At 42.3% G+C, this 17,799-nt stretch overlaps 1 protein-coding gene across 8 annotated transcripts in view; it reads right to left on the bottom strand.

Moving 5' to 3' along the window:
• The window catches only part of FER (FER tyrosine kinase), a 416,817-nt gene that overhangs the window by 308,681 nt on the left and 90,337 nt on the right, over positions 1 to 17,799 (bottom strand). For 7 of the 8 annotated variants that reach the window (XM_073548571.1, XM_073548350.1, XM_073548649.1 and 4 more), the window contains exon 10: positions 16,835 to 16,957. In XM_073548571.1, coding sequence (XP_073404672.1) covers positions 16,835 to 16,957 — 123 coding nt within the window. Of the gene's footprint in view, positions 1 to 4,574; positions 4,797 to 16,834; positions 16,958 to 17,799 lie in introns of those variants that run through there. The other variant, XM_073548827.1, reaches the window with a different exon arrangement.

The raw sequence follows: 17,799 nt of genomic DNA, 5'->3' as shown, positions 1-17,799 counted from the left end.
ATAGGCCGTGGCCCTCCACCCCCTCCAATGGCTCTCCGCAGTCTTCTGGCCCACGCAGCTCAGGAAGAAGCAGGAAGACGCAGCAAAGATGGCGCCTGTCCGCCTCTGGCGCCAAGGCCCATTCCCCGCGACCGCTCTCCTCTCAGAGAGCCGCGGATCCTTCCACGCAGTCCTCCACCACTCTCTCCTGGTCGAGCTCTCTCCGGGGGGCACACAGACACCCCCGTTAGGGTCAAAACAGGGCTCACTTCGTGGCTGGCAGCGGGAGCAACAGCACAACACGTCCTCCCCACAAGCGATCCAGACCATGCCCCCTTTCTTTATAAATATTTTATTTTTCACCTTTCATCACATTGGTGTGGATTTATATTTATTTTCCCACAATTTTTTTGACTTTTGGAGCTTTTATCAATTTTCAGTGACATTTTCATTATTTTGATATTGCGCCAATTTATTGGAAGATTTCCTCTTGGACCCTCTCTGGATGTACCCCTGTTCAACCAGGCGGTTTTAGCCCCCTTTTGACTGTGTTATACCCTGGCACAGCGGGGGGTGAAGATCCTGTAAGAAAATTCTCCGGGCGCCATCTTCTGCCTTCCAGTGATGTCACCGCTAATCGGTGGGTATCATAAAACATATCAAAACACCTTCTGGGACCTTCTGTGTGTGTGCGCCCCTACCCAACCGGGGGGGGGGGGGTTTCGCCCCCTTTTAATTTTGTTTAGCCTGGGCACATCGCAGGTGAAGACTTGGACTGAGACAGCTGCAGGCGCCATCTCCCTCCCTCTCAGTGACGTCACCCCTATAAGCGCTTTTTTTCCTGTGATCAAATTTGAACTAGACTGGTTTTAACTCTTATTTTGGGGTGCTCCTTGTGGACTGGGGGTCAGGGATCTCGTTTGTGTTTTCATTGGACACACTGCTGTGGAAGTTCCCCCAACAAACCGCTGGGCTCTGCTGCGCTGCGGATACTTCTCTGCCAGTGACGTCACCGCTATTCGGGTGGCGTCACAAAATACATTGGAACCCCCGCTGTGATCTTCTGTAGGTCTGCCCCTGTCTAACCGGGGGGTTTGCGCCTCCTTTTAACTTTATTTTGCCTGGGCACATCGCAGGTGAAGATTTGTATTGGGACTGCTGCAGGTGCCGCCTCCCTCCCTCCCAGTGACGTCACCGCTATATGCACTCTTTTTCTGGGCTCAAAATTGAATTAAAATGTATCTATCCCTGATGGACCGGGGGGCTTTGGATCTTTTTTGAATTTGTTTTACTAGGGCACATTGCCCGAGAAGTTCCTTTGTCAGCTCGCCCTGTTCCTCTATACTCCGGCTGCTCCTCCTCCTGTGATATCATCGCTGGTCCAGGGCCTTCTTCTGAATGAAGTGGAGATCCCCAGCTGCATTGTCCTGACGTGTCTGACTGGTACAGGCACGGATCACTGTATACTCCTGCTCCACAGGCTTCCTCACCTCTGCCTGTGACATCGCTGTTGATTGTAGCTTGTCTGGAAGCTGTGGGGGACTGCAGTCGCCGCCTATGGTAGCAGCCATTTTATTGGTGGGGCTAGTGTCGCAGCTGCAGGGGGTGGCCATTTTCTTGGTGGGTTTGAACTCAATATTTGATGTTGCTTTATTTGCTGTTCTTGCATTGAAAAGTGTATACACATACTTCATCATACTGATTGGTATAGGGGATTGTTGCTCATTTAATATATAAATAACAAATATACTATATAATGAATATTATTTAAAACTAAATAAAAAGTTTATAAAGTATAATTATAATATTTAATATATAAATTGGAGGGAGAGGGGAGAGAGGAAACAGAAGAAACAATATTATAAATAATAAATAAAACATAATAAAATACAAGGAAAAAAAAAATAAAACAAATAAATAAATTTTAGTAAAAATTGACGTTGGGTAGCCGTGGTCCCTAGCCGGTCACCTCAAAATAACACAACTCTATACACTTCTGTGACATTATCTCCCGGGTTAATTTATTTAATATAAAGTTACTATTCTACGCTCTCTCAGTTCTTGGTTATATCACTTGGCAAAATGAGTCATTTCAACTCAAAATTACCTATGGCTAAAACTACAGGTGTCTCTAGAGGACAAAAGCAAAATAAAGAACCCAAGTCTCCTTGTGGTTCTTCCAGGGACACGGTTAATCTATCGAGTCCGCTTAAGTCCCGTTCTCCCATTGACAGACTGTTCGCAGCTTTCTACCGACAATGTGTCTCTCTTGTTGTCCACATATGGTGCTTGTTAGACAACGTTAAGTGGAGATCTTCCTTCCTCAAATTCTCATACTGAGACAATGGATCTTTCTTCCTCTTCAAAGAGGAAGGGTCCCTCGTGTGGGGGGAGTACGCAGTCTTCCAGTGCCAATTCCTCGGGGGAGGAGTGTAGTTCTTCTCCCCCAACCCTACTCCAAAAAAATCCAGGCCGAAACCTGAGGAGTTGTCCGGGGCCTTCCCTGGTGCTACAATCCTTGAGGCATATATGAACACATTAGTTGAAAAACTTAGTGCCAGGATGGGTATCGACATGGCTAACCACACAAAGCTTTTTCAAGACACTCTTGAACATTTTACTGCTCGGTTAGATAACCATGAGTCTAGATTGGGGGAATTGGAAAAATCACAAACGGTATCTCTAAAACACCATTCGGAGACCAAGTCTGAGATACACCAGTTGCGACTTAAATTGGCGAATCTGGAGGACCTCTCCCGCCGCAACAATATTAAAATCAGGATTACATCGGAAGATATTTCACCCGTCAAGATTTCTGACTATGTTAAGGGAGTTTTTAGGAGGATGATTGCCAATCTTTCGGATACGGATCTTATCATTGATCGTATCTCCATCGTCTTCCTAAGCCTCCTTCCATCCCTAAATACCTACGCAGGGATGTAATTATGAAAATTCATTTCTACCACATAAAAAAAGAGAAAACTCAGAATTTGGTCAGAATTAAGGGAGGCTTCCGGGAACCATATCACCATCTAAAGTTGTTTTCTGATCTATCTAAAGCAACTATAGAAGTTCGGAAACACTTTCGATCACTGACCTCCATGTTGAGGGAGCGAGGCCTTCTTGTAAGCAGGGCTTTCCTCTACGCCTCTTTTTTAATTACAATGGGAGGAATGCAACTTTTCTTTCACCTGAAGAGGGGTTCCAATTTCTGAAATCTTAGGGTGTCTTGTCCTCTACAGTTTCTTCTGCTGGTCCAGGACATGTCACCTGAGCCTATTGTGATGTGTGTCTATGGGTTCTCTGATATTATATGATTTAATATTGTGCTTAGCTTGTATATTTGTCTATTTGATATAGGTGTTAATGAGGGTTTCCTTAAGCGGGAGTCACACACAGCAATCTCGCTAGCGATATCGCTGCTGAGTTACAACTTTTGTGACGTAACAGCGATCTCACCAGCGAGATCGCTGTGTGTGACAGCTATCAGCGACCGGCCCCCCTGCCAGTATCGCTGATCGCTGTAAGAAACCTCTGGACATTTTTTTGGTCGCTGGTCTCCCGCTGGCCAGCACGCATCGCTGCGTGTGACAGGCGGGAGACCAGCGATCAGCTGTGAAAAATAGAAATAAAATAAAAAATATTGTTATTCTCACCTTCCGACGTCCCGCGCAGCATTCCTCTCTCCACGCTCCGGTCCCAGTGATCCTTTGCACGAATGACTGCGAGACTTCGCGCTCCCGCGAGACCGTGACTCTCGTGGTCATTCTCGCAAAGGATCACTGGGACCGGAGCGTGGAGAGAGGAATGCTGCGCGGGACGTCGGAAGGTGAGAATAACAATATTTTTTATTTTAATTCTATTTTTTACAGGGATGGCAAGCGATGCCGGGCGCTCGGCATCACTGTGCTGATCGCTGGTGAAGCTGTCTGACAGCTCACCAGCGATCACATAGCGACTTACCAGCGATCCTGACACCTTGATATCTGTGTCGGTATCGCTGGTAAGTCACTATATGCGACTCCAGCTTTAGCCTTGCGCTGCACGGACTTTTCCCCCGGCACAAGTAGGAGAACCATTTTCTGTGGTTTCCCTCTTAGGGTTCTAACACGGTACAATTTTAAGTTTGTACTTATTCTTTGGTTATTTAGTTTTGTAGTATTTTCTATTTTTGACACTTTCCAGCTGGTGATTACTTATAACGTTAAGGGGCTTAATAGTCCAAATAGGTGTTTTTCCTTTCAGAGAGAAATTAATAAATCTGCAGCAGATGTCGTGTGCCTCCAGGAGACTAAATTTAAAATTAATAATCATCCCACGTTTTCCCTAAAAAATTACCCTCATGTTTTTGAGGCCTCGGATCCCTCTAAAAAGGTAGGTGTCATGACCCTAGTCAGGGACTCCTTGTCGTTCGAACTGCTGGAGGAATTGGTTGATGTGAATGGTCATTTTCATGTCCTTGTCTGTTCTATAGACTCCCAAATTTATACCATTGTCAATATCTACGTTCCTACTAAAGGTCAAATTAGGTTTTTGAACAAATTACTAAAATAACTTGAACCGCTAAAAAGAGGCACTCTTTTACTCTTATGAGATTTTAATGTTTAATCTCTTTTTATTAAAGTGATAAAAAAGTACAACATATCACAAATACAAACATACATACACAGACTAAAGTAGTCACAAGACTTCTCAAAATAATGCACATCTTGCTTCATGCAAATATGGTGTCATCACAGAATCATTTACTGGTTAGTACTGTATAGGTTCATTGCTCAGCTCTTCTGTTCTTTCCTAGCATTTCAAGTTTTCACCACCTGTTGGTTCATTTCGATATTTATTTCGTTAAGCGGAAATCTATTTCCATTTGCTATAATTATCTATAGTATCCGCCCAATTCATCATCATTTATCCATGAAAGCAATTATGATTGCTTATGTTATTACGTCAGAATTAAAGGGAGAGTAAGAAGAAAAGGAAAAAAAATGGGAAAGGAAGGACAATGCATCCGCAGCCCTCTGAAACCAGCCCAGGAGTGCCGAAGAGAAACCCCACTACCGGGAAAGTCCCTCCCATTTCTCCATGAGAGCCCCGAAACTCCCAGAGTCCTTGAATAAAATCCAGGGTTGCCATGTCCGTAAATACCTCGAGTTATCACCCAAAGCCTGTGCAAACAATTCCTCCATATGGTGGATATGTGAGAATTCTGTTAGCCATTCAATCATGGACGGGATTTTCGTTGTACGCCAATGTCTAGGTATAACCATGCGGGCTGCCGTCAGGCAAAATCTCAGGATGCTATTTTTTTTGTTTTGCATTTGGTCCCGGTAACATGGACAGGATGGCCATCTGTGGAGTGGGATTTATATCATCTCCTGATATTTTATTATAAGTCGAGAATACTTCTCCCCAGAAACTCTTTATCCCTGGACACTGCCACCAAATATGGATCAAGGTTCCTCTTGCGTTCCCACAGCGCCGACACCCATCCGCCACCGAGGGGAATATGGCATGCAACCTCACAGGGTATTGGTACCATCTAGTAAGAATTTTGAAATTCTTCTCTTGGGCATGGCTAGCCGGAGGCATCCCATGAGCGCAGCGGTATGCCGATGTGATTTCCCTCTCAGTAAATGTGCACCCCATTTCCGCCTCCCACACTCTAATATATCCCGGGATTACTGTTGGAGTATCATCGTTTAGTAATTTGTACACAAGAGAAATTTGGTGCAATGGGGGTGTCTGTTGGGCGAACATCTTCTCAAACTGTGTCAGAGAAGGTGGTTCTCTCTCTCCACCAGAAATTCTTCTGACAAATGATTTCAATTGTTCATACTCCAACCAAGATAGTGTATGTGTGGGGTAATCGTCTTGTAACTCGTTGAGGGAGGAAAGTCCCCTCTTTGAGATTACTTGATATATTCTTTGATCGGATTCCATCCTCCATCCCAAAAACCTCTCACATTGAAAGCCCGTTGGAAAAATCAGGATTAGCGAATATAGGAGACAATGGAACAGTTGCGCTGATTAATTTTTTCTTATATTTTAGCTTGTCCCATCTCTTAAGAATCTCGCCAGCCATCATATCCCGACAACCCCCCCCCTATTTTCTCCTTATCTCTGGTCACTATCCATGGTAGATTCCATAATGGAACTAGGTATCCCTCCTGCTCCAGTCCAACCCATTGTTTGGTCTCCCGTCTGTAATGCCAATCAAAAATATGGATCAATTGTGAGGCCTGATGGTATGTCCCGCCCCCCCTTGTGATTTAGGTCTCGTCAATGTTCTGACACCATATAAAATGTATTAGTGCTGATTTAATAGTTTTAACCCCTTCATGACCCAGCCTATTTTGACCTTAATGACCTGGCCATTTTTTGCAATTCTGACCAGTGTCCCTTTATGAGGTAATAACGCTGGAACGCTTCAACGCATCCTAGCGATTCTGAGATTGTTTTTTCGTGACATATTGGGCTTCATGTTAGTTGTAAATTTAGGTCGATAATTTTTGCGTTTTTTTGTGAAAAAAATCAGAAATTTGGCGAAAATTTTGAAAATGTTGCAATTTTCACATTTTGAATTTTTTTTCTGTTAAACCAGAGAGTTATATGACACAAAATAGTTACTAAATAACATTTCCCACATGTCTACTTTACATCAGCACAATTTTGGAAGCAAAAAATTTTTTTGTTAGGAAGTTATAAGGGTTAAAAGTTGACCAGTGATTTCTCATTTTTACAACAAAATTTACAAAACCATTTTTTTTTTTAGGGACCACCTCACATTTGAAGTCACTTTGAGGGGTCTATATGGCAGAAAATACCCAAAAGTGACACCATTCTAAAAACTGAACCCCTCAAGCTACTCAAAACCACATTCAAGAAGATTATTAACCCTTCAGGTGTTTCACAGCAGCTAAAGCAATGTGGAAGGAAAAAAAATGGACATTTTAATTTTTCCAACACAAATTTTCTTTCAGCATCAATTTTTTCATTTTCACATGGGCAACAGGGTAAAATGGATCCTAAAATTTGTTGGGCAATTTCCCCTGAGTACACCGATACCTCATATGTGGTCATAAACCACTGTTTGGGGGCACGGCAGGGCTCAGAAGAGGAGAGCCATTTGACTTTTTGAATGGAAAATATGCTGGAATATTTAGCGCTTGACAATCTCTGAATATTCTAGAATTAAATCACAAGAACATACCCCTAAAAATGATACTTTACTAGGTTAAAAATAACCAAAAAACTTGGTTATGCACAAAAAAACAAAGAGTGACAAAAATCAAAACCAAAAGTGTTCAAACAAAACCCCAATAAGGGAATAACTAGGAATCCCTATTAGATGCCCTGAGCTCACAACTGCCTGGCCGCGGAGGTTGGCACCCTAGGGGGGACGTTGTGGCGCCCCCGCTCAACGATGACTGTCCCTAGGGACCCTGATACACCCTGCAGCCACTAGGGTTACCCTCTACCCAATCGTAAAGGGACCCCTCATTCTAGACAATAAAATACTGCTCTAAGGAGGGCCCTGTATCCCTTATAGTTAAAAACAATAGAACACATTCAATCCACATTAACAGGTAGGGTAAAGTTGTGAAGGAAGTATTTCTATTTTCACACATGGACTGTTATTGATCTTGTGGTCATCAGATAATTTCTCAAAAAATACCACAATCACTAGAATCAAACTAGTGCCACATGGAGATAATCACTCTCTTTTAATGCCCAATGGCTGCCATACTATCATGTCAGCAGTGTACATAGGGCTATATCCGCAATTGTCAACTCTATTGTCCATATAATTGCTGTTCATGAACAGTTTGATGCCCAATAGCTTCAACCCTGGCTTAGATAAACACTTTCACTTCACAAATGCCAGCAATGCCCAGTTGCCTTTATATATAGCTCACATATAGATTCATGCTATCATGAACACAGCCAGCATAGATTTGCAGCCGAGATATTCCACTGTGTCATGTCAATGGACATTATTGCACCTGTTCTTGGACACATGGCATCTGAGCATCTGGCCTCCTGATGAGCCATAAAGGGCGAAACGCGTAGAGGCGCGAATTAACCCATGACGAGTGGAGGGCTACACAGATGAGTATCGCTGTTGCAACTCTGTTGTATATAAATATGCTGGCAATGAGCTGGAAAGTGAAAGTATCTATCTGAGCCATGGATGAAAGCTAATGGGCATTAAGCCGCTTATGACAGAAAATGTATTGCTAACACAGTGGAATATCTCGGCTGCAAATCTATGCTGGCTGTGTTCATGATAGCATGAATCTATATGTGAGCTATATATAAAGGTAACTGGGCATTGCTGGCATTTGTGAAGTGAAAGTGTTTATCTAAGCCAGGGTTGAAGCTATTGGGCATCAAACTGTTTATGAACAGCAATTATATGGACAATAGAGTTGACAATTGCGGATATAGCCCTATGTACACTGCTGACATGATAGTATGGCAGCCATTGGGCATTAAAAGAGAGTGATTATCTCCATGTGGCACTAGTTTGAGTCTAGTGATTGTGGTATTTTTTGAGAAATTATCTGATGACCACAAGATCAATAACAGTCCATGTGTGAAAATAGAAATACTTCCTTCACAACTTTACCCTGAAACCACCTGTTAATGTGGATTGAATGTGTTCTATTGTTCTTAACTATAAGGGATACAGGGCCCTCCTTAGAGCAGTATTTTATTGTCTAGAATGAGGGGTCCCTTTTCGATTGGGTAGAGGGTAACCCTAGTGGCTGCAGGGTGTATCAGGGTCCCTAGGGACAGTCATCGTTGAGCGGGGGCGCCACAACGTCCCCCATAGGGTGCCAACCTCCGCGGCCAGGCAGTTGTGAGCTCAGGGCATCTAATAGGGATTCCTAGTTATTCCCTTATTGGGGTTTTGTTTGAACACTTTTGGTTTTGATTTTTGTCACTTTTTGTTTTTGGTGCATAACCAAGTTTTTTGGTTATTTTTAACCTAATAAAGTATCATTTTTAGGGGTATGTTCTTATGATGAAATATTTAGCGCTTGCCATGTTGCGTTTGGAGAGTCGCTGTGTGCCTAAACACTGAAGCTCCCCCACAAGTGACCACATTTTGGAAACTAGACCCCCCAAGGAACTTATCTAGATGCATAGTGATCACTTTGAACCCCCAGGTGCTTCTCAAATTGATCCGTAAAAAAAATAAAAAAGTACTTTTTTTTCACAAAAATTATCTTTTAGCCTCAGTTTTTTCATTTTCACATGGGCAACAGGATAAAATGGATCCTAAAATTTGTTGGGCAATTTCTCCTGAGCACACCAATACCTCATATGTGGTCATAAACCACTGTCTGGGTGCATGGCAGGGCCCGGAAGGGAAGAAGCGCCATTTGACTTTTTGAATGGAAAATTAGCTCCAATCGTTATCGGACACCATGTCGCGTTTGGAGAGCCCCTGTGTGCCTAAACATTGGAGCTCCCCCACAAGTGACACCATTTTGGAAACTAGACCCCTTAAGGCACTTATCTAGATGTGTAGTGAGCACTTTTAACTCCCAAGTGCTTCACAAAAGCTTATAACAGCGCAGTGAAAATAAAAAATCATTTTTTTTTCCTCAAAAATGATTTAACACGCTATTTTTTATTTTCACAAGGGTAACAGGAGAAATTGGACCACAAAAGTTGTTGTCCAGATTGTCCTGAGCACGCTGGTACCCCATAGGTGGGGGGGCCACTGTTTGGGTGCACGGCAGGGCACAGAAGGGAATGAGCGCCATTTGACTTTTTGAAATGAAAATTAGCTCCAATCGTTAGCGGACACCATGTCGTGTTTGGAGATCCCCTGTGTGCCTAAACTTTGGAGCTCCACCACAAATGACCCCATTTTGGAAACTAGACCCCGTAAGGAAAGTATCTAGATGCATAGTGAGCACTTTGAACCCCCAGGTGATTCACATAAGTTTATAATGCAGAGCAGTGAAAATAAAAAATCTTTTTTTTCCTAAAAAAAAAAAAAAATTTTTAGTCGGCAATTTTTTATTTTCACAAGGGTACCAGGATAAATTGGACCCCAAAAGTTGTCCAGTTTGTCCTGCGCACGCTGGTACCCCATATGTGGGGGGGAACCACTGTTTGGGCACACGTTGGTGCTCAGCAGGGAAGTAGTGACATTTTGAAATGCTGACTTTGATGGAATGGTCTGTGGGCGTCATGTTACATTTGCTGAGCCCCTGTGTGCCTAAACAGTAGAAACCCCCCACAAGTGACCCCATTTTGGAAACGAGACCCCCCAAGGAACTTATCTAGATGTGTGGTGAGCACCTTGAACCCCCAAGTGCTTCACAGAAGTTTATAACGCAGAGCCGTGAAAATAAAAAAATCATTTTTTTCCCTCAAAAAAAATGATTTTTAGCCCGCAATTTTTTTTTTTTCACAAGGGTAACAGGATAAATTGGACTCCAAAAGTTGTTGTCCAGTTTGTTCTGAGTACGCTGATACCCCATATGTGTGGAGGAAACATTGTTTGGGCACACGTCAGGGCTCGGAATGGAAGTAGTGACGTTTTGAAATGCAGACTTTGATGGAATAGTCTGCGGTCGTCATTACGTTTGCAGAGCCCCTGATGTCCCTAAACAGTGGAAACCCCCCACAAGTGACCCCATTTTGGAAACTAGACCTTCCAAGGAACTTATGTAGATGTATGTTGAGCACTTTCAACCCCCAAGTGCTTCACAGAGGTTTATAATGCAGAAACGTGTAAATGAAAAAAAACTTATTTTCCACAAAAATAATTTTTTAGCCCCCAATTTTTTTATTTTCCCAAGGGTAACAGGAGAAATTAGTCCCCAAAAGTTGTTGTGCAATTTTTCCTGAGTACGCTGATACCCCATATGTGGGGGTAAACCACTGTTTGGGCACACGTCGGGGCTTGGAAGGGAGGGAGCACCGTTTGACTTTTTGAACGCAAAATTGGCTGGAATCAATGGTTGCACCAAATCGCGTTTGGAGACCCCCTGATGTGCCTAAACAGTGGAAACCCCTCAATTCTAACTCCAACCCTAACCCCAACACATCCCTAACCCTAATCCCAACCCTAACTATAACCCTAACCCCAACACACCCCTAACCCCAACACTAACACTAACCATAACACTAACCACAAGCCTAACCCTAATTCCAACCCTAACCCTCTTTCCAACCCTAACCCTCTTTCCAACCCTAACCCTCTTTCCAACCCTAACCCTCTTTCCAACCCTAACCCTCTTTCCAACCCTAACCCTCTTTCCAACCCTAACCCTCTTTCCAACCCTAACCCTCTTTCCAACCCTAACCCTAATTGAAAAACTAAAATAATATTTTATTTTATTAGTTATGCCTACCTATGGGGGTGATAATCGGGGGGGGGTTAATTTACTTTTTATTTCATTTTGATCACTGTGAGAGTGATCAAAATGAAATAATGGAATCTGCAGCCGGCAGATTTGGGCGGGCGCACTGCGCACGCCATTTTCCAAGATGGCGGCGCCCATGAACCGGACCCGCCGGACACCGGGAGCGACAGGGGGACATAGAAGGTGCCGGGGCGGTGACAGTGGGTGAGGGGGTTATCGGAAGCTGGCGGGGAGTGGAGGGAATCGGAGGGGGGGCAGATGATGACAGCGGCGGCAGATCGCCGCTGTCATTCAATGGCAGGGGGGGCGATCGCCGGTGGGGGGGCCAATCGGTGTCTCCAGCCATGTCCGATGCTACTGCAGCATCGGCCATGGCTGGATTGTAATATTTCATCAATTTTCATTTATGAAATATTACTATCGCTCTGATTGGCGGTTTCACTTTTAACAGCCAATCAGAGCGATCGTAGCCACGTGGGGGCGAAGCGACGCCCCCTGTGGTGAATTACAAAGCCCCCTGTATCTGCGGGTCATGTGACCTTTCATTGACCCCCGGTCACCCGACCCGCAGGGGGGCTTTGAATTCATGACACAGGGTATGCGTGATAGGTCGGACTGGCACCGACTTTCATGACGCATACGCTGTGTCACAGGTCGGGAACCGGTTAAAGAAACTTTGAGGTGGCGTGATCGGTACTGTCTGGAACACAAAGGAACCGGGGAAGCACATCCATCTTGAATGTATTTATACGGCCAAACCACTAAATCATTTTCTGATCATACTTTAGATCCTTTATAGTTTTATTCAGTAGGGTTTCATAATTTAGTGTGTATAATTAGTTTAGGTCTGAGGGGACCTGTATGCCCAAATATTTAATGGCGCCCATCTGCCATTTGAATGGGATTATTTTGCCCTCTCCACATCCCCCCATGGTAAAGTGATATTAAGTGCCTCGGTTTTGGTGTAGCTTATCTTAAAATTACTGACCTCTCCATACTTTTTGAATTCGGACATTAGTGCAGGTATGGTGATGTGAGGTTGAGAGATGTATAAAAGAAGATCATCTGCATACAATGATGTTTTATAATGCTTCTGACCTATCTTGATACCCCATATGCTAGGGTTATTCCTCACCGCTACCGCTAAATGCTCCATTGCCACCGTGTACTACAAGGGCGAGAGAGGACACCCATCTCGTTCCATTATGAATCTGAAAGGGGTCCGAGAGCAATCCATTAATTTTAATTGTAGCTGACGGGTTCGTGTAAAGGGCCGCAATTTTGTATAAAAACCTGTCCCCCAACCCTATCTGTCGGAGGGCTGATTGAAGGAAGCTCCACCTCACTCGGTCAAACGCCTTTCCGGCGTTCACCGATATCAGTCCCAGGTGCTTCCGGTGGGTCCTGGCATGAGCGATCAAAGATATAGTCTTCAACACTCCATCACGAGCCTCTCTTCCCTGAATGAAACCCACCTAGTCTGAATGTATTATACAGTATATGGTAATAGGGGTGCAAGTCTGTTGGCCAGTATCTTCGCTAATAGCTTTACATCTATATTTATTAAAGAGATCGGTCTATAGTTAGAGACCACTGTTGGATCTTTTCCCGGTTTTGGCAATACTGTGATATAGGCCGCCAGAGATTGATGCATAAACCATGATGATTCAGAAATGGAGTTCTAAGTCCTTGTCATATGTGGTGTTAACTGTTCTCTGAATAGTTTATAAAAGTGGGGGGAAACCCATCTGGGCCAGGGCTCTTCCCGTTTGGTGTATTCCTTATGGCCTCCTCTTAGGTGATTTTAACTTGGTACCCGATAATACGCTTGATGCCTCTTCTTCCAGTACTTAATTTCCCTTCTTTAAATAATGGGCTTTTCACCAATGAATTTTTTGACGTTTTTGTTCTCTCAATTCCACCTCAAAGGAATATTCATTTTTTTCTGACTCTCTTATCTGCCTCTCGTATTGACCTCATTTTGTCAGACGTATTTTCTCTCCCTAGATTTTCCTCAGTTTCAATTGGAAATAAATCTATTTCAGATCATGCTTCTGTTATTGCTAAGTTGGTTGAGGGGCACTCTTAATAATCAGCAGTTGTGGAAGTGTAATGCTTCTATTTTTAAAAATCCTACTTACCATAAGGAAATATCTAAATCTCTCAATTTGTATTTTTCAGAAAATATATTTGATCCTTCCAAACCATTCCTCCAGTGGAATGCTCACAAGGCGGTTATACGAGGCACTCATATTCGTATTTCCTCCCGTATAAAAAGTTTTATCCGTCAAAAAATTAAAAATTTACAGGCTTTAATTAAGGAGAAAGAGTTGGAATTGTCCTTATCTAAGAATCCTCCCTCTAGCTCCACATCTCTAGCTGATGTATCCCATCTTCGAAATGAATTAAGGGCCACAATTTTTTCGTTCTATGATTCAGCAGTAAAGAAATCAAAATTTCATCATTACATGTCCCTTAATAAACCCACCCGTTTTTTGTTTAATCGAATAAAGAAGCTTTGAGTACGCACCCGCATTGACAAAATTACTTCTCCTAAGGGATTATCCCTCACCAACCCACAAGACATTGCAAATGAATTGGCGAAATATTTCAATCAAGCGTATAATTTGAGGTCTGATCCCTCTCTACACGCTCCAGATGCGGACTCTATTAATTCTTCGGTTAACCTTCCAAATCTCAACTCTGTGGACGCAGATATTTTATCTGCTCCTTTTACTGCTTAAGAGATTGGTGACACCATTAGTCAATTAAAGTCATATAAAGCCCCTGGTTCCGATGGTTATAGTAATTATTATAAGTCTTTCCGCGACATTTTTGTCCCCCATTTAACTAAACTTTTTAATGCAGCTGGGTCCGTTGATTCCTTCCCTAGAGAAAATTTAGATGCTACAATCGTACTATTTCCCAAACCCAATACTAATCCTGTTCAAATTCTTAATTATCGTCCCATTTCATTAATAAATACTGACCTCAAAATTTATTCTAAAGTTTTAGTTAATAGTCTTAATCTTATTCTGCCTAAATTAATTTCCACGGACCAAATTGGCTTTATCAAACATCGGCAATCCATTGAAGGGACCAGACGGCTAATATTATAAAGTTAATCAATTCCCAAAAACTTCCTTCTGCTCTAATTTCATTAGATGCAGAAAAAGCGTTTGATCGCTTGAATTAGACCTTTCTCCGATGCTCCCTACTAAAATTTGGATTTAATTTAGACTTTATCACCAAAATTATGGCCTTATATTTTGACCCTCAAGCAAAAATTTACATTAATAATCACTTTTCCTCCCCATTTCCAATGGTACCCGGCAGGGTTGTCCCCTCTCTCCATTGCTTTTTGACCTTGCAATAGAACCGCTAGCCCAATTAGAATCATAGAATCGTAGAGTTGGAAGGGACCTCCTGGGCCATCTAGTCCAACCCCCTGCTCAAAGCAGGATTCGCTAAATCATCCCAGTCAGAGATCATTCCTCCATAGAGGGTGTTCGAACAGATCGTCAGGAGTTTAAGGTCAGTCTATATGCTGATGATGTCCTCCTGTCTCACTAATCCCTGCTCCTCTATTCCACATTTACAATCCCTTATTCAAAAATGTTCCTCCCTTTCCTATTTTAAGATTAATGAGTCCAAATCCCAAATTTTCCAATTTAATCTCACCAATTCTCAAATCAGGAGTATAAAGGCTGTCTTCTTGGGGTTGGGCAGAGAGGGAAATTGTTCATTTAGGTCTGCGGTTTTCTAGAAACCTTGGATCTCTGATTTCCACTAACCTAGGTTCCCTAATTGCCTCCATTTCTAAAGGCCTTAATTTTTATGCGGACAAAGAATTGTCCTGGTGGGGAAATAGTCTAGTAGCCAAATCAATATTCCTTCCCAAAATCCTCTGTTTTCAGATCCCTTCCCCTGCTTATTTCCACTCTTTATTTACCTAGTCTGCAGACACGCCTTAATATATTTATTTGGGGAAATAAAATTCCCGTATTGCTTCAAATCAGTTATACAAACATAAGTTACGTGGAGGTATGGAACTACCTAACATCTCAGCTTATTATTACTCTAATCTTAAGCAAAGTCTATGTTGGTGGTCAACTGGCCATATACCTTCATGGGCGGACTTAGAATTTTATTTTAATAAAAATTCCCCTCCTTGTTCTCTTATTTTGAATCTATTGACATCTAAGCATTTATCTCAGTCTAATCATCCAATTTTTATGGCTGCTATTGTGGCTTGGAGGAAGTTTTTTTAAATTTAAGAGTGGTTTTTCTAGGATTCAACTCCTGTTGAGGCTTCCTCTCTCTTTTCTGGCATCTGTTTATTTATTCGATTTGCATTCTACTTGGGCTGACTGGGGTATTTCTAAATTAAATGACATCTTTGATGGTCATAAATTTGTAGCTTTTTCTCATCTTAAGAATAGGTTTGGGGTTCCCTCCTCTGCTTTTCTACACTTTACTATGTTGAAAGAATTTTTGACTCCACTGGTGACTCGCTGCCCTCCGCTATCGGAGCCAGCGATCAATATTTTATGCAACTCTGGCCATAATATTTTTTGGTCCACTCGTCATATCTACCAGTGGTTCAACAACGATTCTGCATTTATAAAATCCCCATATATCAAAAAAATGGGAATCGGTTTTGAATTTTTCTGTTACCCCAGATGTTTGGGAACTGACCATGTCTCTAACCTATTCTGCTACCATGTCTATGGCTCTCCATGAGTTCTACTTTAAAATCATATCGAGATGGTACTATTCGCCATCTCGTCTAGCTTTTATCAACCCTTCCATCTCCCCTCTCTGTTGGAGGGACTGCGGGCAACATGGTAGCCTTTCCCATTTATTTTGGTTTTGTCCACGTCTTCGGCATTTTTGGGACGACATCTCCTCTCTTATTTCTCATATTTTAAAATCAGATTTTTCACCGACTCCTCAGTTCACCCTGCTCTCATTAGATGCAAGTCATTTGAATCCTTCTGTTAGGAAATTGGTTATTCATTTACTTTTGGTTTCTAAAAATGAAATTGCGGTTTATTGGAAATCCACTCGAGTGCCTTCTTCACTCGATATTACTGCAAAGCTGACTTCACATAAGCCATTTGAGCAAAAATTGGCGTTGCTGAATGGCTGTCTTCCTTCCTTTATAAAGAAATGGTCTCGCTGGCTGGAAATGTTTCCATGAGTTATTATTATTTATAGTCTGGTTGTGTTTTTTTATTTTTTCTTTCATGTGTCATGAATGCCTCATGATATTGCATTTATGTATGCTCTGTTATAAAATGTTAATAAAATTGTTTGGAAAAGAACACTAAAGGTGATGTGTTAGCTTATACTGTGAGTTTGTGGAGACAGACTGACCTTAACAAGTCATTTATTTGGTTGATAGAGCCAAGCATTCATTTTAACAATGGCCTTTCCTTAGACAATAACTGCAGGAAACTTACTCAGATTTTCTTTCACAAGCGCTTGCAGATTCTTCGATCTCTTTCTCTCTTTCAGCGAGAAGCTCCTCTTTGCTTACAAGTGACTGCTGTGTCTGTGCAAGCTCCTCAGACGCCGTTTTTAACCTGCAAAACAAATTGTGATATATTCCTGAGCGGACACAGAGGGCAACGCAAGACAAGTAAATTGAGCCCAACATGAAATCGCTGTCCACAAGGTGAGAATTAAATAGAAAGCGATAAATCCTGCTCAGTGTTAAGCAAGGAAGAGCGGACGCTATCACATTTCATTCTAACAAGGTCCTGCGTTAAGATGCAGAAGATACGACCAAGCAGGAAATGGAGCTGCCTAGTTAAACAGGAGCTTGTATCAGAAACATGCAGAGAAACCTGAACGGAATAAATGGGGTGAGATTTCATACTGCGCAACCTAAATGTATAACTACGCGTTATCAAAAAGCACAGTTATGGCTAAGCTTGACTGAAGGCTTTCAATATATATATTTTTAGACAAATGCATAATGAATAAATTAAAAAAAAAAAAAAAAAAAAAAAGTTGTGCAAACCACCTCCACAACACCTATAGCAACATACGTGCCATAAAAAAAACAAATGCAAATTAAAGAAGCATTCCCATCTTAACTTTTTTTGTTTTTTTTTTATTAAAATTAAATAAATGTGCATGAAATGTGGTGTGAGTATTAATATACTCAATCACTGCTCTCTCCGGTGTCCAGCGCTGTTCTGCTCCTCTTCTGACTGACGTCGTGCTCTAGGTGGCAGAGAAGTGGTTTTCACAATGGAAGTCTATGGAGCCTTAGAAAAAGGCACCAAAGACTTACTTGGTAAAAGAAACTTCAAGGCTCTTCTGCAAAGAGTGACCCCGACAGACTGAAGAACGATGACGTCACTGAGAAGAGGAGCGAACAGTGCTGGATCTTGGAGAATCATCTATACACACATTTAAC

This window comes from Dendrobates tinctorius, unplaced genomic scaffold (assembly GCF_039654945.1).
Source record: "Dendrobates tinctorius isolate UK_male_01 unplaced genomic scaffold, ASM3965494v1 ptg000003l, whole genome shotgun sequence".
In the NCBI taxonomy this organism is placed as follows: domain Eukaryota; kingdom Metazoa; phylum Chordata; class Amphibia; order Anura; family Dendrobatidae; genus Dendrobates; species Dendrobates tinctorius.
This window is presented reverse-complemented; position numbering and strand designations above follow the sequence as displayed.